This window comes from Cordyceps militaris (assembly GCF_000225605.1).
Source record: "Cordyceps militaris CM01 unplaced genomic scaffold CCM_S00005, whole genome shotgun sequence".
NCBI classification, from domain to species: domain Eukaryota; kingdom Fungi; phylum Ascomycota; class Sordariomycetes; order Hypocreales; family Cordycipitaceae; genus Cordyceps; species Cordyceps militaris.
Window position 1 is genome coordinate 308,533 of NW_006271973.1, and position 22,184 is coordinate 330,716.

The 22,184-nt window shown below is 53.0% G+C and overlaps 6 protein-coding genes across 6 annotated transcripts; 4 read left to right on the forward strand and 2 right to left on the reverse strand.

Annotated features, from left to right (window-relative positions):
* Nucleotides 1–2,882: 2,882 nt before the first annotated feature.
* CCM_06496 (uncharacterized protein) lies at nt 2,883–4,383 on the reverse strand (the record flags this gene model as incomplete). Its single annotated transcript, XM_006671637.1, has 6 exons — nt 2,883–3,187; nt 3,259–3,352; nt 3,402–3,505; nt 3,597–3,722; nt 3,786–4,081; nt 4,307–4,383. The coding sequence occupies 6 exons, from the start codon at nt 4,381–4,383 to the stop codon at nt 2,883–2,885; spliced, it is 1,002 nt and encodes a 333-aa protein (XP_006671700.1).
* A 3,818-nt stretch (nt 4,384–8,201) lies between these two features.
* On the forward strand, nt 8,202–8,494 carry CCM_06497 (uncharacterized protein; the record flags this gene model as incomplete). The annotated part of the gene is made up of 2 exons (XM_006671638.1): nt 8,202–8,225; nt 8,270–8,494. 2 exons carry the CDS (start codon nt 8,202–8,204, stop codon nt 8,492–8,494), a joined length of 249 nt encoding a protein of 82 aa, XP_006671701.1.
* A 434-nt stretch (nt 8,495–8,928) lies between these two features.
* CCM_06498 (uncharacterized protein) lies at nt 8,929–9,270 on the forward strand (the record flags this gene model as incomplete). Its single annotated transcript, XM_006671639.1, has 2 exons — nt 8,929–8,986; nt 9,086–9,270. The coding sequence occupies 2 exons, from the start codon at nt 8,929–8,931 to the stop codon at nt 9,268–9,270; spliced, it is 243 nt and encodes an 80-aa protein (XP_006671702.1).
* Nucleotides 9,271–9,920: 650 nt separating this feature from the next.
* Nucleotides 9,921–11,988, forward strand: CCM_06499 (sister chromatid cohesion protein Eso1; the record flags this gene model as incomplete). Its single annotated transcript, XM_006671640.1, has 2 exons — nt 9,921–10,144; nt 10,200–11,988. 2 exons carry the CDS (start codon nt 9,921–9,923, stop codon nt 11,986–11,988), a joined length of 2,013 nt encoding a protein of 670 aa, XP_006671703.1.
* Nucleotides 11,989–13,698: 1,710 nt separating this feature from the next.
* On the forward strand, nt 13,699–15,955 carry CCM_06500 (transcription factor RfeG; the record flags this gene model as incomplete). The annotated part of the gene is made up of 5 exons (XM_006671641.1): nt 13,699–13,759; nt 13,920–14,260; nt 14,603–14,899; nt 14,953–15,676; nt 15,753–15,955. 5 exons carry the CDS (start codon nt 13,699–13,701, stop codon nt 15,953–15,955), a joined length of 1,626 nt encoding a protein of 541 aa, XP_006671704.1.
* Nucleotides 15,956–17,222: 1,267 nt separating this feature from the next.
* Nucleotides 17,223–19,110, reverse strand: CCM_06501 (uncharacterized protein; the record flags this gene model as incomplete). The annotated part of the gene is made up of 4 exons (XM_006671642.1): nt 17,223–17,278; nt 17,364–18,154; nt 18,663–18,884; nt 18,974–19,110. 4 exons carry the CDS (start codon nt 19,108–19,110, stop codon nt 17,223–17,225), a joined length of 1,206 nt encoding a protein of 401 aa, XP_006671705.1.
* Nucleotides 19,111–22,184: the final 3,074 nt, after the last annotated feature.

The window sequence follows — 22,184 nt, forward strand, 5'->3', positions numbered from 1 at the left end:
CAGCAGCGCCGCCCGCAGCTCCAGCATGGTGCGCAGGTCCCGTCCCACGACCGAGTCGCCAAACGCGACGCCGCCGCGCTCCGCCTTGCAAAAGAGCTGCTCGCCGCGCACGCGCACGCGGCACGCGACGTGGTCCACGAGCGGGTCGTGCACGAGCGACTCGAGCACGTGCACCTCGTCGATGCCGTACGCCGGCAGGCTCGGGTCGATGGCGAACGGCAGGTGCTCGGCCCCCGGGTGCGCGTGCCGCACGCGCTCCGGGAAGTACTTGTTTGCCGACGGCGCGAGCGCGAGCCGGCCCGCGCTGCTGCCGGAGGTGTCGAGGAGCCGCAGGAACGGGATCGGCAGGAAGAGGTGGTCGGCGAGACGCGGCGAGACGGGACGCGCTCGGTGGTTGGTCACGATGCGCCGCAGCAGAGAGCCACCGGCGGCGGCGATTTGCTGGAAGAGATGCTGCGACACCACGTCGTACTCGTCGTCGGAGATGCTCGTGTCCTGGAGACGCTGGACGAGGCGGCACATGCGCTGCGAGGGCGTGTCGTGCGTCGCGCAGGCCGGCACGGCGTCGACGTTGATGGACACGGAGAAGAGCATCCCCAGCCAGGAGGCGAGAACGTGGGCGCCGTCTGGTCCCGCGTTGAGTTGTTCGAGACGGTAGTCCATACTGGAGAGGACGGCGAGGGATGTGAGGGAAGAAGAGGAGGCCGGAAAGACGGGGACAGATGTTGTTGCGCTTGCTTGAGAAGAAGAGTACAAAGAAGAAGGGTATTAGCAGGGTTAGTTCATCAGGATCACTGAGCCCTTTTAGTAGTCTGGCTTGGAGTTGGTGATGCCCCCCCCCCCCCCCCGGCTTGACAACGGCGCTCACGACCCCCAATTCGCAGTCGGCATCCCAGCCAGTACAGTACGGTGATATTCGGTCCCCACAAGCGCAGATGCGGCTTCCCTTTGCTCTGGGGGGCCCAATGGCTTACACGGCCACTCCAGGATCAGGGCACATTGGGGCTCCCCCCCTGGCCATGGCTGCAAGATTGGGGGCCTTTTGAGGGATCAGAGCCCGATGACGATGAGGAGAAACAGTTTTACATTCCATCCTTTTCTTTGCGTCAATTTCCAGAGTAAAGCGAGTCCTCCAGAGTCATACCATCCGCCGAAACCCCTTTGAGTGAACACCAGGCCTGGTTCTACGAGGGAAAAGTGTCACGTCGCACAACGGCTGACAAAGTCGCAGCACACAAACTCGACAGCCCTGTCCGTACAGAGAGGTGAACTCTCTTGCCCCCCCCCCTCCTTCAGCGCACAATGTTGTCGTCCATCAGTATGTACCATTGGCGGCGCCGATCCAATGCCCCAACCGGACAGCGCCTCGCTGCGAGAGACAACAAACTAGCAATCGATCCATCTCGGTGAACAGTCTGCTTTCCTGCAAGGTGTATTTTTCTCTTCACCATCTTGGCCCCCCTCCTCCCATAGCTGGGCAATAACTAGTCAAGGTGGCTTGCAAGCCGAGGAGAACACGCGGCTGCCCGTCTGCCGGGGGAAAGCAACGCGGCCAGCTGAGACGAAACTCGATCATTCTAGAAAGGGACCAGGATGAGTACACAAGACGGCTGTACGGTGACCTCATCGGGCCTTTCTTCCCTTGGTCCGTGTTCAAGAGTCTGGGCAGGAAGGGAGGCTCGTCCGGCCACCCCGAGCCGGCTGTTGGAAACGGAGCGCGGGAACGAGCGAAGCGGCCTCCCGTGTGCGATGGAAGCCGGTTGCCTTACTTGCATGGTACCAAGTGACATGTCAGATGGCTGCGCTGATCATGAGAGAAGATGGCATGCAAGCAATAGTTCGTGGGCGTCGCGGCGTCTTGGATGGTATAATGCGACAAGGCCCAACGATATGCGGTCACGGGATACCTGGAGAGCTTGGTGTTTCGTCACGTCATATATAATCCCGATTTTAGTCTAATTCTTGTCCTTTTACTGCTTTTCTGATACCGTTCACCCTATCCGTGATGGATACAGATCTACTATTCTGTACTTGGAGCCCCTTCTTCTGATATACACGGACGAGTGTCGTCATCGAGAAAGCCTCTCTCTTGTCAGCTACTCGCACTGTCCACCGAGCATTTGCATCTCTGCCCAAAGCCCAATGCGCCTTTTAAGTTGCAACGCGGACCGGTCCGCCTGCGAGGCTGAATGCAAGCCGCCGCCGCCGTCTGGTCAAACCACAAACCCCGTCGTTCCAGTGACCCCAGTACGCCACTGACCCAGTTCGCTCGTCGATAGACTCTCCCACAGTCTGAGACAGTGTCTCCAAAAATGGCAACATCTGCTAAGCTTGATAGTTCTTGTCCGGCTGGGCTTGATGAGCCATTCGCGCGCCAAGGGCCCGGAGTACCTTCTCGCCATCTCGAGGAAATCCACACACGTCGCTTCGTCCGATGTCTGACACTTTTGTTTTTTTTTTCGTTCAGAGGCTGTCAGGTCCCAAACTCCTGGGTCAGATCATGCGCTTTCTTGTAAGACAAACAAATCACTACAGTGGTCAGCCACACAATGGCCCATGCACCAGATGCCTGCACACCGGTCGGTCGCATGCAAGGTAGCCCATGCGCCGACGAGGACAAACATTTGTATAATTTGTACAAAGTATTTACTCCTGAATCTGTACAGATAGCTAGTATTGAGTTCGCCACGTTTGGCTTTCGGGAATTTTCGCCGGCAAGTGTCTCGCCATCGATGGTTGGAGATGACGGGCACACGTCAGGCCGGGCTGAACGGCTCTCCGCAGTCTCGAATCTACATACTCCAGAGGAGCAGTGACATGACAAATTGAATGACCTTTTCTCAACCCTCGCAACTCTCACCTCCGTACTTCCACTCTCTATCTCACAAATCTTTCACAGTCTTGTTCCAGTTCTCGGGATTGGCCAGTTTCTCCGCCAGCACCTCTTCCGGGTCTCTCCCAGCACCGGCATAGTCCACGACGGTGCCATTTTCAACGTGTATTCTCTTGCTTGTCAGGGAAAGAAAGCGCTCGAATGCCCAATCTCGAATCTTTGTAAAGTTGCGGCACATGTGCACGCTTCGTATATCCGGCTCAGCGATGTTCGTCTCGCGGTGCCACCTGTACGGGATCACGCTGACGTCGGCGGAGCAGGTAAGTGACTCGCGAAGCATTTCAACGCAGTGGTCTAGAAATCAAAAAGTATTAGTAGACGTGATCTTGGTCCTGCATTTTGGAATGTGACCCTTCATGACCTACCTAGGTGCGCCCAAGTCAGAAAGTCAATCGACCCGTCCTCACGGATGATGGACGAGTTGTAGCGCTTGGGGTACATGGAACGCCGAATCATATTCTAAAATATTTTAGCTTCTAGCAATGTATCCTGGCTCAAGACGACCGACAAGGCAATGTAGCTGGTGGAAAACGTCGAGGCCAACGACGTAGTCTTTCTCGAAACCAGCTACGGGGGCGTGCTCTGTTTTGTTCACAAGTCTGTCCGCAGCCTCTGCATCGATCCGAATAGTCATTCCTTCTGTACTATTGGATTAGTAAACTTATCTCGACGTGGGAGGGCGCTGCATGGCATCTATACGTACTGCTATACATGTTCTGCCAGAGCTGATCCTTCTCGTCATCCGGCCATCCTTGGTAAGGGCTTTGATCGTCGAGAAAAGCTTTGGTAAACACGCGAGGTACATACTCAATAGCTTCGTATGCTGGTGCTTTTGCAGATGTCAGCGCAGAACTGTAGTTAGCTGCCAACCTGTGGCATGTGAGCAACGTACTGTTGAAGTCGAAATCCGTTGACCGACCGTACTGTAAGCGCTGGGAGAGCAGGAGCCAAACGGCAAAAACAAGCAATACGGCAAGAAAAACATTGAGTAAGATGGACACGCCCAATGCTTTTGTCTCCAGCGTCGTGGCGGCTCTATTTTTGGAAATCGGCAGTTCCCAGCCGGCCAATAGCGGTCCATCATCCCCCTCATCGTCGTAGTCCTTTGACCTTTTACCAGTTTTAGTCGTCGGCATGTTAATTTGCAGTGGCCCAACGGGATTAAAGGCCTGATAGAAACGGTCTTTTCTATTTTACAGAGAAAAAAAGGGCCCTTGCCTATTCAGTCTTGCAACCCTACACCATCATCATGCATGGCTAGCCTTGCGGCATGTAATACGCCTTGTCGCAGCCAGCAACCGATCTCCATGTCTGTGATATCATACCTGCAAGCCTTCGGGGACAATCCTGTCTTCAGGCGCGAGGACACCACATCTCAACTATTCAGCTGCCTAATTTGTTGGGCCGACTCACGACCCAGCAGGTATGGGCGCGTCCGAGATTGCGCGGTCAGGCTGAACCTGCTCGCTACAGGTTGTGATGACTTGCATGGTGGCAAGAACAAAATAGGCAGGTTCTTAGGTCATCCAAGTAGAGGAATTTCTTTGATTCAGTAAACGAAGTCCACTTCCCGAGATGGTAATTGGTCGCGGCTCCTGCAGTTGGTTTGGAGACGCGGTCCGACTAATCAGCCAAGACCTCAGGTCGCACAAGGCGGCATCTCTCGATAGTTCTCTCATAGCCTGGTACTTTGGAGCTGTATGACTGCGTTGAGAAATCAGAAGCTGCTCCGAGAAAACAATGCAAGGTGCTCCAGACTGGAGGGTGACGGACAAGCAGGTATAAAAAGCAGAGCAAGGCATCATTGGGATTCTTGGTTCTTTCAACTCAGACGCAACTACATTTTCTACCCATCCCAGCCAAATTCACCACTACTCGATCAACATGAACTCTTTTGTCTACATCTACGTTGCCCTTGTTGCAGCAATCGCTGCCGTGGGTGCGAGTCCTCTTGGTGTTGGGCCGATTGACGCCGACGCGGGCGACGTCGTGGTCGCCTGGGGCAAGGTTCGAAAGTAACCTGCTTTGGTATGAGAACGTGGTCTACTAACTATTTCTGGACTTGAGTATGCTGACGGGTGAAGCAAAGTCGTCAAATTAGAGCCGAGCGACCATTTCTGTCGAATGCAGTGTAAGTCCTTGTTGGTCCCGCCGGCCGGACTCGAATATAATTCTGGGAACCAATTCCCCTGGTGCGATAATGCATTGTCTGGGTCGTTTGTCCTCATGTCTAACACTTTCCAGACTGTGTTTTTACTTTGGGCCGGCAGAGCGCAGGTCTCGGCTCGTTGGCAGTCGGATACGTGGTTGCCTGCCGCTCTTGGGGGCCGAATCTGGCGTGTACATGTACCTCTGCTTAGCCATACGTCTCTGTAACCATATGTTTCGATAGGCATTTTAGTTAAAAATATTTCTTCCTAAAATCAAGTCTCCGTTCTTTGCTCCGTTCTTTGCTTCCGTCACGTTGAGTTTGGCGGTTGCCCCGACCCCGACACCGTTATTCTCTTCATCCATGGTCATCATATAGCCTTGCCCAATTTCAAGCATGTTTGAAACAAAGTATTCCATTTAATGTATGCCAAGGCATGAATCTCAGTGGTTACACAAAAACTCCGCCGCCACCTTGTGTCGGGTGGTACCATTGGACTTTAGTGAAGAGCTGACGTTGCACTATTGTTTCGCCCTGCTTGTAAAGCTGTAAGCCTTGTACACAGTCAGTCACCGTAACTGGTATTTACCGTATTACATGTCTCGCCTGGTCCTTTATCCACCCAACTCGTCGAAGAGGAAGAATCGGGCCGCTAGTGAGGATTCGAATGATCTCTAGCGGGAGCTTTCAAACAAAGGCCAGGGCATTCAGTCCGCAGGACAGTACGTTTGCTTGCTAGATCGGATCGGGTTTGCCATGACCGCTAAGACACGGACAGCCTCATGCCAGAGGGCCTGTCGGATACCGCTCAACCCGAGCGCCCGAGAGCCCACCTTCCGAGTCAATGGATAAAAAAAAACATTAGGTAATGTAGAGTCACCTGAAGAACAAAAGTGAAAGGGGTCTCCCCCGGGAAGGCTCGAACTTCCGACCTTTGGATTAACAGTCCCTGATGATGAATTAGTATGTCGAGGTGGAACCCATCTGAGATGCATCTACGGATACTTACAACGCTCTAGCCATCTGAGCCACAGGGGACCAATTTGTGGAGGCCGAGGGAGCTATTTGCTCTTAGGTTTGTAGCCGAAAATCTGCCTTCTGTTGAGCCTCCATCTCGTGTAACTGTGTTCATCATATCAAGACTTGCAACATGAACCTTTCCAACTGTGGCTACATTGCATCCTTATTCCTCATTTTTTGCTCGGGTTAGACTAGTTCATGTCCCAAATCATGAGAAGATCCAAGTTCAGCCAAAGCAAAACCTATATTTGATGTATCTTAGCGTTTACCTTACCTGGTGAATCGTGGCTAGTTTGATCTCATGGAAAAGCAAAAAGAAGAAGAAAAAAAGAAAAAGGAGAAAGGAGAAAAAAAAGATGTCTCGTAGCTCTTCGTTCTAAATATTCTCTCCCCAACAGACCTCAGAATACAGCCATCCAAGTTGTATTTCCAAGCTGCTTCGCCAATTTCTGTCCAAGATGTGTCTATGTCAGCCATCTCTCTGAGCCGGGCATCCACATCGTCTTGGGATTACGGTATTCTAGACTACAGTCTCTAGCCCTCTTCGTTTTGTTCTAGATACTTATTGTTCCTGCGGTGGTCCAGTGGTGTGCCCTGTCCGCGTTCTATTTGGTTCCATATGGTTGACAAGTCTACACTTGTTGTTTCCCTGCAGGACTTGAACACCTTCCTTTCCACATCCGTCGAAATCACCCCATCTTCTTGTCTATCACTACGTATAGCCTGGACGATCTCAGTTTATAGTACTGATTCTATTTATTTCAAGGCGCATTCACATGTGGCGGCTGCATAACTCATGTGCATGGACTTGTACTAGGTGGCGATATGACTGGCCATGTTTGATGACTCTTCGAGGATGTGAATCCCTTACTGTGCGATTGATCATCTAGAATCTAAAGCGGTCATAATCTGTGCGCGCCTCTTCATCAATCAAATCACCATGATTAACGATACGCGTACTCGGCTCACTCCTGGAAATATTCCGCGATGGATCAACACAAGAAATTACAAACTGGAAGATATATTACAGGGCGAGTTACTGACAAGAAATCCGGGTACTAACACATGCTTCTGTATTACTGCACATCGCCATGATAGCAGCAAAGAGTCAAGTGCAGGGTACGTTGCCATGCCCAAGTCGTCAGGGGTACACTCACTAGTTACCGCCATCTTGGCTTGGAACGAATGTTCAATACCTAAAGAAAATATCCGATTTCTATTGTACTGCAGCGAGGGCAAACCGTAGAGTGTTCGCCTCGTGACTGGCTATCTCACATCCCCGCCATTCTGTTTAGAAAAGGGCGGGCAACAGTAGCACTAAAACGTGGTATGGGTGGCAAATAGGTTCTACGATATTTATTTACCCTCAGTAGTAGAAGACGTCAATGATAGCAAAAATCGATCAGGACCCTTGCCCATCGGCCGTCATACGGTCGCTGCGGGCGCTCGAGGGTACATGGTTGATGGTGTCATAATTTTCTTCATGTTGTGTAACCCGCCTTCGCGTAGTGACGGTCGAGCAAAAAAGGACGGACAACACACCAGCTGAAGTGCCTGGCCTGGAGACATCCTCTTGCAATTTGACGCGAGCGTGTGAGGGGTTAAAAGGCCCTGCGAAGGATCCAAACCGCGCACCTGCCCGATCCCATAGTAGGGTTCGGCGCAATGAATCAACCCGGCTGCTGCAGGTCTTGAGAGGAGGAGGGGGAAGGCTTGCAGATGATAAGGGAGAAGAGACCACATTGCCAGTTGTCTAGGTTGAAGAATGGGCACATCGGTCGTCTCCCACGTTGCGTCGCTATTACCGATGGTTATCCGCCGCAGAAGCGCAAATCAAGTCACAAAGCTTTATTAGGGAATATCACAATCGCACAAGATGTGCTGCTCGAGTTGATTCGGCACCACTCGCCGTGAACAGGGGTGTCGTTAATGTCGTTAATACATGTGTACGTGGTCTGACACGTCTGACACCCATCAACCCCCCCCTTCAACCCCATCAACCACCAACCAGACGTGAAGCAGCAATTCTTGGAGCCAAGTCCGATGCGCCTTGCCCCGAAGGGTTGAGGGTTGACCACGCGCAACGGCGCTTTATTAGCAGCCCCTCACTCCCTCGCCTCCTTGTCGCACTCCACGTCCATGCAGATTATTGTCTTCTCGTTTGTAATAAACCACCACCTGTCGCCTGCTCCCTTCCCTTCTGTGAGCCAAAAGGTTGTACTTCTGTTGGGCCAGAAACGTTTCTTGTCCTGATTTTCTGCCTTGATTCCCTTCTCTTGTTTAGCACTCATCAACTGCACCTTTCGCTTGCAACGCGATCTACTATCCTTGGCCTACTACCTACCTTTCTTTGCGTTGGTAACTGGCAGCCAAAATTGAACCTACCAAGTGTCCAAACCAGTGGCAAAGCTACCCCCGATTGTCGATGCTAGTGTAGTCCGCCGCACGCCCTTGCGTTCTCGACCGGAGAACGGGGGAAAGGAAGCCAATATCTTGTGAGTAAGAGACAGACAGTCTTTAGGCGAGGACTAGGCAGATGCTGATAGGTTGATAGGTTATTGCTTTTTGTAGCATTCCGTGACAGCCGTTGAGAGCCGAGAGCGCCCCCATGGCCTGGACTCGACACTACGCCACGCAGAGTTTACCGAGTGCGCTGCATGAGCAAAGCAAATCAAACTTATTTCTTCGTCTTTGCAAAGTTTCGGCTAGTATCAACACCTCTGCGATTGAATAAAGGACGACCGCCCGCCTTTGTAGCCGCTGGCTTTGCCATTTTTACAGCACAGCGGTTACCAGCCTCAACTTGCACCTTGTCCAAAATCTCTTGACTGTCAAGGACACAAGACGCGTGCTTTTGAAAGCAAACATGTCCGGCAAAGTTCCAGCAGAGCGCATGGCCGATCTGCGGCGCGGCTCTAAGCTACGTCAGCGCCTCCAAATGGAAATTGAAGAGGCCACTCACAGCGTTCACCTCACCGAGGATAGCATTCGACACCATTACCATCAGCTTTCCTACATTCAAGCGTACGAGGTGGACCCAGGGAAGCGCCACCACGACATGGCGTACTGGCAGTCCAGCATCAACCAGCTCCATTCCCAAATGACCATGCTTCAGCATCGACTAGCTGTCGCTATTCAAGACCTTCGTGATTTCGAGGAAGCGACCGCCGAGGTATCCGAGCGATCGAGTCGTGAACCGAAAAGCTGAAAGTCGGGCGGGGAATCTACCGTAGATTGAAAGCGTTGTGAAAGGTCAACATCCATCAAACAAGAATGAAAGAAGCATTTGATCGATTATCGGCGTGTATGGGCGGCATACATACATATAGCAGATTGTGTTTGGAGGGTGGAAGGTCGAGAAAAGTAGTAGTGGGCACTGTACAACATTGGCGCCTTCTTTCTTTCTCAACTTATTGGGCCTCGAGTGGCATACTGACTCCATTAGCCACAAAGCATACGAAATAATGATTCAATAGGATTTTACCGATTATTTTGTAGGCGTTGCTTCGTGCAGTTTGGAAGTTGTCCTAATCATAGCTTTTACATCGATGTGGGGCCTTTCTCAAAATGACGTCCCTGGCGCATCGTGGAATCTTGCCTTCGTCAACACTGTTGCCCGGTCTCCATGTTGGACAATAGGTAACAACCTGCATAACTGAAACGATATACTGGTGAGACGGCAATGTCCTGAACTTCTCGTGGTTGAAAAAAGGCGGAAACTGCATGTTTTGCGCCCAATGCAGCGTGATGCAAACAACAGTCAACCCAACAGCTTGCCGCCATCTTTCCAGTCGCCAGCAAACCTCGCATTGATTGCGGTTGCTCATACTTTGGTGGAAAATATCGATATTACCCGATATGCCCTCATCGCCTGGGAATTACGCGCCGCTATCGTCGGCAGATCAGCACACCGATGGCACGCGCTCCCAATTTACCCATCGCCACCTTTCGCAAATGGCAAGCTTTGTTGCATCTAGTCCGCTACGTGTCATTGCACACGTTGATCTGGACGCGTTTTACGCACAGTGTGAGATGGTCCGGTTGGGTTTGCCAGACGATCAACCTCTGGCTGTTCAACAGTGGTGAGTTTTCCATCATAGCCCACTGCACCCTGTCACGTCGCTAATTCCACCCAAGGCAGTCGCTGATTGCGATCAACTACCCAGCGCGCAGAAGTGGAATGGGCGGTCGTCTGGGCTCAGTCTTGGACGCCAAAAAAGCGTGCCCAAATCTTATCGCGCAGCACGTCGCGACTTGGCGCGAGGGCGACGACAAGTGGGCGTATCGCGACGATGCTGCCGCAAACATGGCCACAGACAAGGTTTCACTCGACCCGTACCGGCTCGAATCGCGCAGAATTCTGGCCCTCGTCCACGATCACCTTCCGCAGAACCTCCAGCGGGTGGAAAAGGCCAGTATCGACGAGGTTTTCCTGGATCTGTCGGCCCAGGTACACTCCATTCTTCTCGACCGGTTTCCCGAGCTCCAGCAGCCGCCACCGTACAATGACCCATCAGAGCGGCTCCCGATGCCCTCTGTATCAGCGTTGGACTGGAAAGCGGATGCGCTCGTTGACTTGGATGAGGACCGTGAGGGCGAGGACCCTGACTGGGATGATGTAGCGATTCTGGTCGGTTCAGAAATCGTGCGTGACCTGAGATCCGAGATCCGCGAGAAGTTGCGGTATACGTGCTCGGCGGGTGTGGCGTGCAACAAGCTTCTGAGCAAGCTCGGGTCCGGCTACAAAAAGCCGAATCGTCAGACGGTCGTGCGAAACCGAGCAGTGGCCGTATTTCTGCAAGACTTCAAGCTGACCAAGATTCGGAATCTGGGCGGCAAGCTAGGAGAGCAAGTGGTCAGCATCTTTGAGACCGAGCAAGTCAAGGATCTGCTACCCGTGCCGGTCGAGCAGCTCAAGGCCAAGCTCGGCGACGAGACTGGCATCTGGCTTTACAACACGATACGCGGAGTTGATACAAGCGAAGTCAACCCGAGAACCCAAATCAAGTCTATGCTATCTGCCAAATCGTTCAGACCATACATCAATACACAAGATCAGGCCATTAAATGGCTCCGCATCTTTGCGGGAGACATCTTCAACAGGCTCGTGGAGGAAGGCGTGCTGGAGAATAAGCGTCGACCGAAAACTATACATCTGAGCGCTCGGCATATGGTGCAGACACGAAGCCGGCAGATACCCATACCCCAGGGCAAGCCGATTGACGAAGCCATGCTCATAGGCTTGGCCAGAGACTTGCTCTTGCAGATTCTAGGCGACGGTAGCATATGGCCATGCAACAACCTCAGCCTCACCGTCGGTGGGTTTGAGGACGGCATAAAAAACAACATGGGCATCGGAGCCTTCCTGGTCAAGGGTGATGCTGCCATGTCCCTCAAAGTTGCTGACCACGGCAACAACGCGCCCATGCCTCCAGAACGGCCGCATAAACGAGCCCGTGCAGAAGTGCTAGGAATACAACGATTCTTCGCCAAAGACCAGCCAGAGAGGACGCCTAGTGCGGACGCAGATGCTACAGCGGCCCATGTCCGGGGACACGACGGTGACAGCGTGGAGAACAACCATGGTCATCACAACTCGGATGCAGATGCGGATGCAGAAGCCAGCGCAGGCATACGTATTCAATACAGCGAGCCCCAGCAAGTTGGTTTGCGGTGTGCTCGCTGTCACGCCTCATTCGAGACGCCGGAAGCACTACAAAGCCACATGGACTGGCATATGGCCAAGGACATACAGGATGAGGAACGTGTCAAGTCAACATTCGCCGAACAACGATCACGGAATGCAGCATCAGTGCGTGGCACAAGCAACAAGGGTTCCGGCGGGTCGTCTTCCTCACGACGCGGAGGCCGGGGAGGCGGAAGCAACAAGCTGGAGCAGGGCCAAAGTAAGCTAAAGTTTGGGTAATCGATCATTGCCAGTGACTACCGCCAATCCGTCAAAAAAGGAAAAAGGAAAAAAGAGAGAACCCCGGACCGATTGGATTGGGCTTGCATTCTAGCCTTTCGAGTCACGGGCGACTGGGGTAACGTAACGTGGGGGTGAATGAATGACGTTATTCTCGTGGTGGAAACGGCGTGGTTTAGCTCATGCGACGTATTTCTTTTGATGCTCAAGTTATCGATCAAATCCCCATGGCAGCCAAGTCCAAGTTTCTCGCAATGAGCCGTCGACATATATACTCTTGTGACCAAGGCGTCAAGAATCTGGGCGTCCAACGTTATCGCCCTGGTGTGGGTCAGCGGCGCGAAGACATCGGGGGACTAGCGGACAGGCCCCGTGGTTGGGTTGGGTGGCAATTGGGTCGACGGCGTTGATACCCAACTAAGAAGCGGCAGCCCACCGGCGGCGCGAGCGGGAACCAGGCACCCGTTCTCGCACAATGCTTTCTTGTCTCTGGTGGTAGCAAGAGGCCGAAGCTAGCAGCTGGCGAGCCTCTGACGTCGTGATTGGCAGGGACGAGACATGCGCTACGCTGCATCACCGGCCTACCTGTCGCTACGACGTGATGCCCGCATGATGCCGAGGATTTTGGAACTGGTTGATTTGGCGTGCCAAAGCCCTATTCAGGTCGCACAAAGATTAGGCTGCACGAGGGGCGAAACGGCGCAGACGGGCCGGGACGATGACACTGGTTGCACGCAGCGCGGCGCGGCCAGTCGCAGCGCCTGGTGCGGGACAAAAGAAAGAGTCGTTGACGCACAATGCAAGCCGATCGTAAAGCGTTTGGCGCAGTTGACTTTAGTAGTGCATGGGCGTGCGTCCCAGGATTCCAGGATGAGATGAGAGCGTTGAACAAAATGCAGCGCCATGGTGTGGTGCGCGGACCAGCCGCAAACTGCCTTGCAGAAACGCAACAGAAGAGGAGGTTGAGGCAGATGCAAAAAATTATCTCCCCACCAACAAACCAGCCAGCCAGAAAGACCGGAATCTAGTACATACATGTGCACACACGTCGTGCTTGATTGATGGGTGCATGGCAGACACGACGACCTGCAGCAAGGACCCAGCTCAACAGCCACACATGGTAACTACAGAAGGTCCACCCACTTGTCGACAGTTTGGCCGTGTCGGTGTCGAGAGTGGAAGGCTTGGGTGATGGAGAGGCAAGGAAGGGGTCATGGGGGTCTTGTTAGGTTCCGCAGATGGATCAGTAACTATCGCGAAACAGGGAATTCGTCGTTTTGGTTGTATTTCGCATTGACGAGCCGTTTGATGGTTGATGGGGTTTTGCGAGAGACGTCGGGGACGTTTACCGGTATTGAGACGGGCGGGGGATGATGCTTGGGCCGCCATTTGTATGGATATGGATGCCCGGTGAAGAGCGCAACGCCTCAACGAACTAGCCCAGCGGTGATTGGCAGGAATATAGTGAGCCTGGCAGAGAGCGGTGGTCCTGGCAAGGCCAGCAAATCAACCTGGTCCGTCCCAAGCTGTTGAGCTGAGCAGAGACTGCAGAGTGTCGATGGGATCCCAGCCCACCAATCGATAACTAACTAACTACCTAGTAACTAGCGGAGGAAGTTCCCTGCTGCTGTAGATGAAACGTATTTATTTACTGGGTACTGGTTATTGCTTGCTTTTTCCGTGCTCCGTTTTGGTGGGATGGATCACAGGATGGGATGGACGGGACGGAAATGCTGTGCTGTGCTGTGCCTGTTTTGGGTCGACCGACACTGTGAATAAGATGTCTAAAATACTGACAATTTCCATAGGGCAGGACACATTCACTTAACTAGTTATTTGTTCTTGACGTGATTTTTATCCGGCGCAGAACACGCCGGCTGAATCACGGCCAGCAGCATTCTCTTCTTTGCTTCTACCCGCTTCTCACGCAGCCCCACCAAGCATCACCGCCCGCTTTCCTTTCTTTCGCACCAGTCAAACATCGCGACTCGTCCCTCCATGCCAGGCTAATAATGCTGCCCAAACCATCTCGTGCCGCACCCACCCCTCGCCAACGGACGGACTGCCGACCCTCGTCTCCTCTCGCTCCTCTCGCTCCTCTCGCTCCTCTCGCACACACACACACACACACACCTCCTTTGCACCACCCTCTGTGCCTCTAGCCATCATCCGACTCTGCCTTTGGCACCCAACCCAAACGCCCAACTCGCAACTTGCAGCCCAGCCCTCTCTTTCCAGCTTTCACATCAAGGAAAAAAAGCCCGCCAGCCAGGTCAGCCCCCCCTCCCCCCTCCCCTGCCTCTCCCTCTTCACCCCCTGCTCCTTGCTCGCCCTCTCGCGTTGCCCGCTTCCTGTGACACCTTGCAACTGACACGCACGAAATCTCTACCTACAGGCCTGGCTTATTAGAACGATCACCGCCCAGTCTTGCCCTTTTGCACCCGGCCTATCTTGCCACTCGCCTTGACCCGCCAGGCCCAGCTCGACCTTTTTCGCCCCCCTCGGTCCCCCCTGTCGCTGCTTTCCATCTCGCTGCATATTAGACGGTCCCACGCCCTTTACCCTCACCTCCCGCCTTCTTCCTCCCTCTGTTACCTTTCATACACAATAACAGTCCATCCTCGCCATGTCACGACAACCCCGCAACGCTCCGCCTGCACCGGCTGCTTCCAGCACTCGCATGAACGAATACTTTGTCCCTCGCGACGGCATCGATCGCGAAGTCATCTCCGCCGACATTTGCCGCTACCTGGGTAACGATGCCCTGGTGCGGCCCGGTCACTATGAGGTGCGCTCTTGGAATCCAACTGTGTCCAGACCATTGATCAAATATGCTAACGCCGTCCAGAACCCACAGACTGGACAGACCGTTCAGGGCTACTACATCACCGCCTACCGGAACCTGACGACTGTGAGCCTCCTCCGCTCTCCCACCCCCAAATTCGCTTGCTAAACCCGTGTCAGGCAATGATTGAAGACCTCAAAGCAGACTCTGCGCGTTGGGACAGCGAACGCCGCTCCCAAACATCGCGCAGTGCCCATGGAGGTATCCACGGCTCGCGAGATGGCCCAAACTATGCTGGGGCTCCGTCTTCTAACTCACATGTAGTGCAATATCGATACTCCGAGACGCACCAGTCGCGTCAGCATCTTGGCCCTACTGAGCACCCTCCCTTTCAGCAGCAGCAACAGCAGCAGCAGCAGGACCACTTCAATTCCCGTGAATCCTTTGACACCGCTAGATATCCGGGATCGGGCGCTCCAGGCTACACTGGTGCCACTGGCAACTTTCCCCAGCAGCAAACCTATGCCCCTGCTACCACTGGTCCCAGCTATGGCAACTACCAACAAGGACCTCCTGCCGGGAATCCCGATCCCAGATATGCCAGCCCTGTCAACCAACCCGGCTTGATGAACCCTGGATTTCAAGCCCAAGAAGTTCCATATGTGAATACCGGTGCGAACATGGCACCGCGCTACCCTCCCAACGATGGATTTCCCGGACCTCGCGGGGGTTCCTCTGGACCTGGACCCCAGCAGCCCATGTATTCCACTTCTGGTCCTCCCCAGCAAGGCTATTCCCAACCCCCGGGCGCTCCATTCCAGTATTCAAACCAGGGTCCTCATCCAGGAAGCAACCAGCAGTATTCTTCCTCTATTCAGCCGCAGGATCCATTCTACGGCAGAGGTCAGTCGCGTACCAACGGCGATTAGCTGCGTGCCATCTGAACTTGTCTTCTGACCTACTCTAGCCTCGCCCGCAGGCCCTCCGCCACCTTATGGAGCCCAAGGACAGCAGCAGCCGCAACAACAACCACAACAGTATGAAGAAACCCCCCTCGCCCGAGGCTCCGCGCCCCCTTCCAGCCCCAAACCGCCTTCCGGCACAAACAAGCGTCGTAGTGACCAGGACAGCGACAGGAACTCTGTTGAGAGACACCACCGGCCCCCTCCTCCCCGCCGCTAGACAAGTCTCACCGCTTCTCGCCAGTCATGGCTAACACAGCTTCCAATACTGTGAAGACGTCCCTTGGATGCTACAGCCCGAGCTGTCTCTTTTTCTTTCATGTCATCATCAACGACCCGCAATGGACTATAAACCGGAATACCCTCTGCGTACATATAATCTCCCTATACGGACTCTTGCCACGGACACCCGCTCTGGACTATTCCATGGACAATGCTTGCGATTTATTTGTGCTTTTGGCCTGTTCCACTCATGGATAATGTTACCAATGCCGGATATACCTCTTTGGATTTTGCCATCAACCTGGATTATTTTTGCCAGCCCTGGCTCTGGACTTATTGCCCTGTCATCTGGATGATAATCTGAAGTTGATTAATGATTGGCTTTATATCATGTTTTCATCTGTCACAATCGGCGTTTTGGAAAAGGCTGGTTCTTTTGGTACATGTTGATTTTGGTTCGACGATGCGTCCCCGTTGTCCGGCTGCGCTTTGGCTAGCCAGAGCTGCCAATCGGCGTTTTGGCTGGTCCTCTACCACTCCACGGGAAAGAGTTGCGTCTTTTCTCTTGTATGCCCAGATCCGGACATCAGGGTACGCGTCGCCGGTTTGTATATATTCCCCAGACGTTTATATGGAATTGTGCTACTTTGTTGACACGGCTGGGGTGCTCTGGTTGTGACTTGTTGCACTGATTCATCTAGCTCCTCTTTGATGCCACAATGCGCTTGAAGTCTGGATGTCGAGTATCATTGTCAAGCGCCTTTTTCCTGGATCATCCGGACTTGGACACAATCCTTTGAGGTCATTCTTGATGCGAACAATACTTGTGCTGCATTGTACTTGTGACCAGCCGAGCCTTCAAAAGTATGGATCATTTCTTCTCTTCAATCTCTATTGTGGAAGCAACCACATGGTCATGCAAACACAGCCAACGTGTATATTTGCCCCTCATATCACATCCCCCTCCCGACTCGATCAATCTCAAGAAAGACTTTATCACCGCTCTGTTATACAATCTCTGACCATACACCAACGACTGTCTGTAACTATTCTCGAGGATTTGCCTGGCGTACCTGGTTTACAGAAAAGATTTGGATATCCTTTATATGTATTATCATTGACATGAATATGTTTTAATTGAATCTCTCCCCCATATTACCAACCATCTTGAACTACCTTATAAATACAACTCTATTACTCATGAAAGAATCACCCCAAGTTCTAATTCGACAGCAAAAGGTTCCGAGAGTGCGCCAGCGCGATGACTACCGCCGCCCATTCTTGTGAGGGTGAGGCCAGTAGCTCTGCAACATGACCATCGCTATAAGGAGGAGGCGGGGCTTCAACTGTGTATACAAGAAATCGACACGACTTGCTCTTCGGGAGAGGCTTTCTCCGTGACGCACTGCGCCCGGCCAACACCGGAAACCTGTCCAACTGCACATGGTGGCATATGTTTCCCAGCGCGTCGATGTCTTCAGCTACTATACTGCCCAGCAAGATGCTCTCGCGCAGCCCTCTCGTGTTCTCCGGCACGTCTCCGAGCGTTTCACGGACACGCAGGCCGCGGCGTCGGTTGCCTGTGACGGCGAGGTAGATGCCGCGCGCCCGGGGATTCGCAGCGTCGGCGTTTGTGAGGATAAAGAGCTTGTGGCGGTCCCGACAGGAGTTTTCATAGTTGCTCGTGCCGTGGTAGCGCGCGTGGAAGACGGGGAAGCGCGGCGCCGTGGTCGTGACGGGGACTGGCGTGTAGGGTGGCGGGGTGGAATAGGACGACGGCGCAGCGTCGATGGAGGATAGGAGCGTGCTGACCGGAGGTAGGGTAGGTCGTGACGAGGAGCAGGTCGTGCAGGTCCTGTTGGAGCTGGCACGGACAGAGTATGGAGGAGGAGGCGGGGGTAGAGAGTCATAGGGAGGAGGCGGGGGCAGAAGCTCGTAGGCTGGCGGCGGGGGAGGCAGAGAGTCGTATGAGGGTGGAGGAGGAGACAGAGAGTCGTATGAAGGCGGAGGGCAGATGGACTCGTAGGATGGAGGAGGAGTGTTGTATTGATTAGGCGTGAACTCGGCGCCGGTGGTGGTATGGTTGTTGGGACGGCAGCACATTGCACTGTGTAGGTTCTTTTGCTCCACGTCGGCAGCCAGTACGCCGTCGCTGTAAGAAATGAAGCCCATATTTCTCTGGTTATTGTTGTTGCTGCTGTGGATGGTTTCGTATTTGTCAGGTATGCGTTATACTGTTGTGGTGTGTCTTTGGTGTGTTTGGGAGATGAAGATGAAGAAGCAGATGAGTACGAAGAGAGTTGGATAGTTGGGCTGAGGAATGGTGTACTCTTATAGACGGAAAGATTCTTCACGGTGCATTGGGCATTCATGGGTCTATGAAGAGTTTGATATCAAAAACTCTGTAGTATGAAAAATGTGACCGACGTTGACAGCGAGCGCCGAGGTTTGCGGGTTCGGCCTGGAAATGCGCCATCCGGCTATCGCTCAACCTTGTTAAACGTTGTCATCTGAAAATAGAAACAGTCTAAAGAGCCTTCTATTCTGCTTCGGGACATGTACAGGCCGCTTCTCGCAGCTCTCGGAGACGCCGAGTCAGTTGGGAGAGGACGGGAGGCCGAGACGGAAAGCACAAGGGAAGCTAAGCCCTGTTGCCCTCGAAGGACAAGACGGAAATGAGGCGAGGTAGAGTTTCTGCCTAGTGCCTGGTGGAGAGCACGTCCTTGCACGTCGTTGGATCGTTGAGCTGGTTTAGATCGCCGGACCATCGCTGGCTAGTGGCTGTTGGCTGCGGGCGCAAGACGCGGAAAGTTCCATGGCCGAGGCGTGACTTGGACAGAGGTTCTTTTGGTCTGGTGAGGGAAAAGGGCTTTATTTCCAAGTAGGACCGAATCTGAAATTGGAGCCGAGGGTGGGCTCGGATATCGCTGCACGCGATGACAGCACTCGTGAGGCTTATCCCCATCTTGAACCAGCCTCGATCTCTAGATTCGGTGCTACATCTTTCATCTCATACTGTTGATAAGACCACGCGTATGATAGAAAACAGTTTGACTTGATTGAGCCGTAATACCAGCGTCGTATAGCATCTTCTCCGAGCTGGATCTCGCGGGCCTCGACAACGGAGCTTGCCGGCGCGCCGTCATCGCCCATCTCGGCTGTCGGCTGCTATGACCATGTCCATCATTGTATTGTACTTGTAAAACCCGTAGCGTCTGGCGCCGTCCAAACTCTATCTCAACAGGGTATTCCGCCGCGGCGCTTCTCGTAGGTCGCGGATTTTATTCCGCAGTCTCATGACACAACACTTGTTCCTGGCCAGGGGTTGCAGAGATTTCAGCACGGCCAGGGCGACAAAGACTTTTTTCGAAGGATCCTCACATGATGAATTGAGAAATAAGGTTGATTGGCGCGCCTACTTGGTATCGGCGTGGTCTGCTGCCGACGGTAGGACGGGGGGCCGCAGAGCGGGCGCTGATACGCGGAACTACGTCTTGGCGAAAAGCATGTGAATGTATCTTCCACCGCAGCACCTTTGCTTTCTGTGGGCTGTTTTTTTGCATTACTTGAATACACAGAATTCGTGACTGGAGAAATATTGGAACTTTGTAGAAGTAGACTAGTGGTGATGAACGTGGCAAAGGCAGTGCAAGCTCGTGTAATGCGAGACGGGCGTGACATGGCATCGGGCGCTGTCAAAATCGTTACGTTATTATGGAGGCCTCGGACCTTTGAGCTGTGTTACAAAGGCGATGGGAACAAGACACCGACGCCCGGGATGCCGAGCGCTACACCAGTTCCGACCAAGGAGTCAAAGGACCGCACCCGGATGTCGCCCGGCGAGTATGTATGTCACACAACCGGCGCAATGGAAGCTGAGAGGCAAATGAAACTCATGGATCTAGTTGACTACATTTCTTCATGGGACAGGTGATGCCGGCTCGGACAGCGAGGAGCTGCTCGCATCACTCTGAAGCTATGTGTCTGGTCAGCCGAGCAGACACGAGGGTCACGCATCCTCGCGAGGTGAGCCGGACTAGTACTCGTTGTTTGCACCAAACTCTTGTGAATAGAGACCACCTGGCACACAGGGCCAAGCCATAAAGTTGTCACACTTTGATATCCAGGCAACAATGGGCCGTGCCAGTACATGGCAAGGCCGCCGTGACCTGGCTCATACCTGTCCAGGCATCAGCTTTTGGCGTTGTGGGCACTATGCGAGCTGGTCTTTACTATAATGAAAATTCCGCTAAAAAAATCCCAGGAAGAACGTTTATAGTTTTCCGTGACTCCAACCTTCATTCTACCACATCCGACCTTTGAAGATGGATAGCCACGGAGTAAATTTCGCAACATAGCCTCTATGATAACTCATACAGTGCACATACAACTAATACGAAAAGCAAGGGCAAATCGGACTTGAGCTTGAGGTATGTATCGACTCATCAATTACAACACAAGCCCGCCAACCGTGATGGCTGCCCTCGGCTTGACCTGCAGATGCTATTCTGGACGATCAGAAGCAACAGAGGTGACGATGCAACTAGGGATCAAAGAGGAAGAAGAATAACTTCAAATCCATATTATTCAACCCCAGACTTAAAGCGAGTAATTATAAGAATCGGAAGGCATACCTAATTATATAGGTAGACAGTTTGGACGTTGCTACTGATACCTCGTTGGCTGCAATGAGTTGTAGGGTAGCGACTGTATAGTGGGCGATTAGCGCCCGATGGTTCAACTTGTCGATTTTGCAGTGAGGAAGGGGCCCAAGGTTATTGCAGAGGTCTAGCTAGGCCAATCAAAATAGGCAGAATTGCCAGGCACGTCACGCTGCAGTTTGTGGCGAGGCTGGCGGTATCGGGGTGGGTGGCCTTGAAGATGTCAAATGCGTTTTTGGCCGAGAAGAAGTGCACTTTTATGGATAAGATTTGGATAAGATTTGGATAAGAACGATGAAGGCTGGCACGCTGGAAGAGACGCTTTACTCGATGTCTTTGACAACAAGGCTTGTTGGCGCCAATAATACGACGGGGTGCAGCATGAGAAGAGGCATGGGGTCAAACGCCACCAGTTTACTTTCTCTGACATGATGCGTTGGCTTGCCCGGATGTTCCACTTGGATGCGAGTACTGGCTCTTTGAGTAGCACTTTTGTACAATGGTGCGAAAGTGTGGTTATCTGGTTACCACCTACCTCTCATAAGCTACGAGCGAATAGCTCACAGTGAGTTAGCCCTACCTACCAAGGTGGCCATGTACATTTTGTATGTGATTATGGTGGGAAGGGAACATGTGGGCTTGTGGCTGTGGCGGGAGCCTACATCGCACAAGCAGTTCCTGGGATGCAATCGAATGTGAGATGTGAGCATCCTTGTTGCCAAGAAGTGATTGACTTTGAATGGAGTGATTGGCAGCAGTGTCTTGTGCTTCCGCAGTTCATCACGCATAATGTTCCCGGGCGGCATGTATTGTCTGTTGCACAGCTGGGTGGCCAACGGCTTCCTGCGCTGGCCACGAGGCAAGGTCGGCAGCGATTGGAGCCGGGGGTGTGGTGGTTTCAGAGGATGTTGCAGCTGGGTAGAGCTCGGCAGGTGTCTATTTGTTAGCACGTATATAGCGGAGATATAGAAGTTTTGCTTTTCCTCTATTCCGTGCAAAAAAAAAATAAAAAAATCGCAACGAAATGTTTTCTCCAGGATGCTGTCAAGCAGTGTCATTTTTAGTGCCGTGTTTTAGTGGTTGGCGGGGCTCTTTACTGGAGGGGCAGGGACCTTTAGGGGACCTGTTCTGCCCACCGCCTTGCAAGTACAGTACCTGCCCATGTGTGTACTACCTGGTACCTATAGTCGGTAGGGTAGGTATGTACCGCCCCGGGTTATTTCTGAGAAGGGGTACCTTTTCGCCACAACAAGCGTAGCCCCTCCACGTATCTGTGCCTCTGTGCCAGCAGAGACAGACAGCTTCACTCGCGCACTCACTCTTCTCATCCAGCATTTGCTCTTTCTTGTCATCCTCATGGGCGTCGGCCATCTGTATTACAACGCCAACTCCTATCATCCCAAAACTTCTTATAGACTCCTACTCTCTGTCCATCTCCTGCCCCCCTCGACCCTCGACGCCCCGCCACCATTAAAACCCAAGCAACTTCTTTTTTTTTCTGCCCGCCAAAACCCTCGACCACAGAGAAAAAAAAAGGCCCACTTCTCCCGCCCACCATCCAGCCCG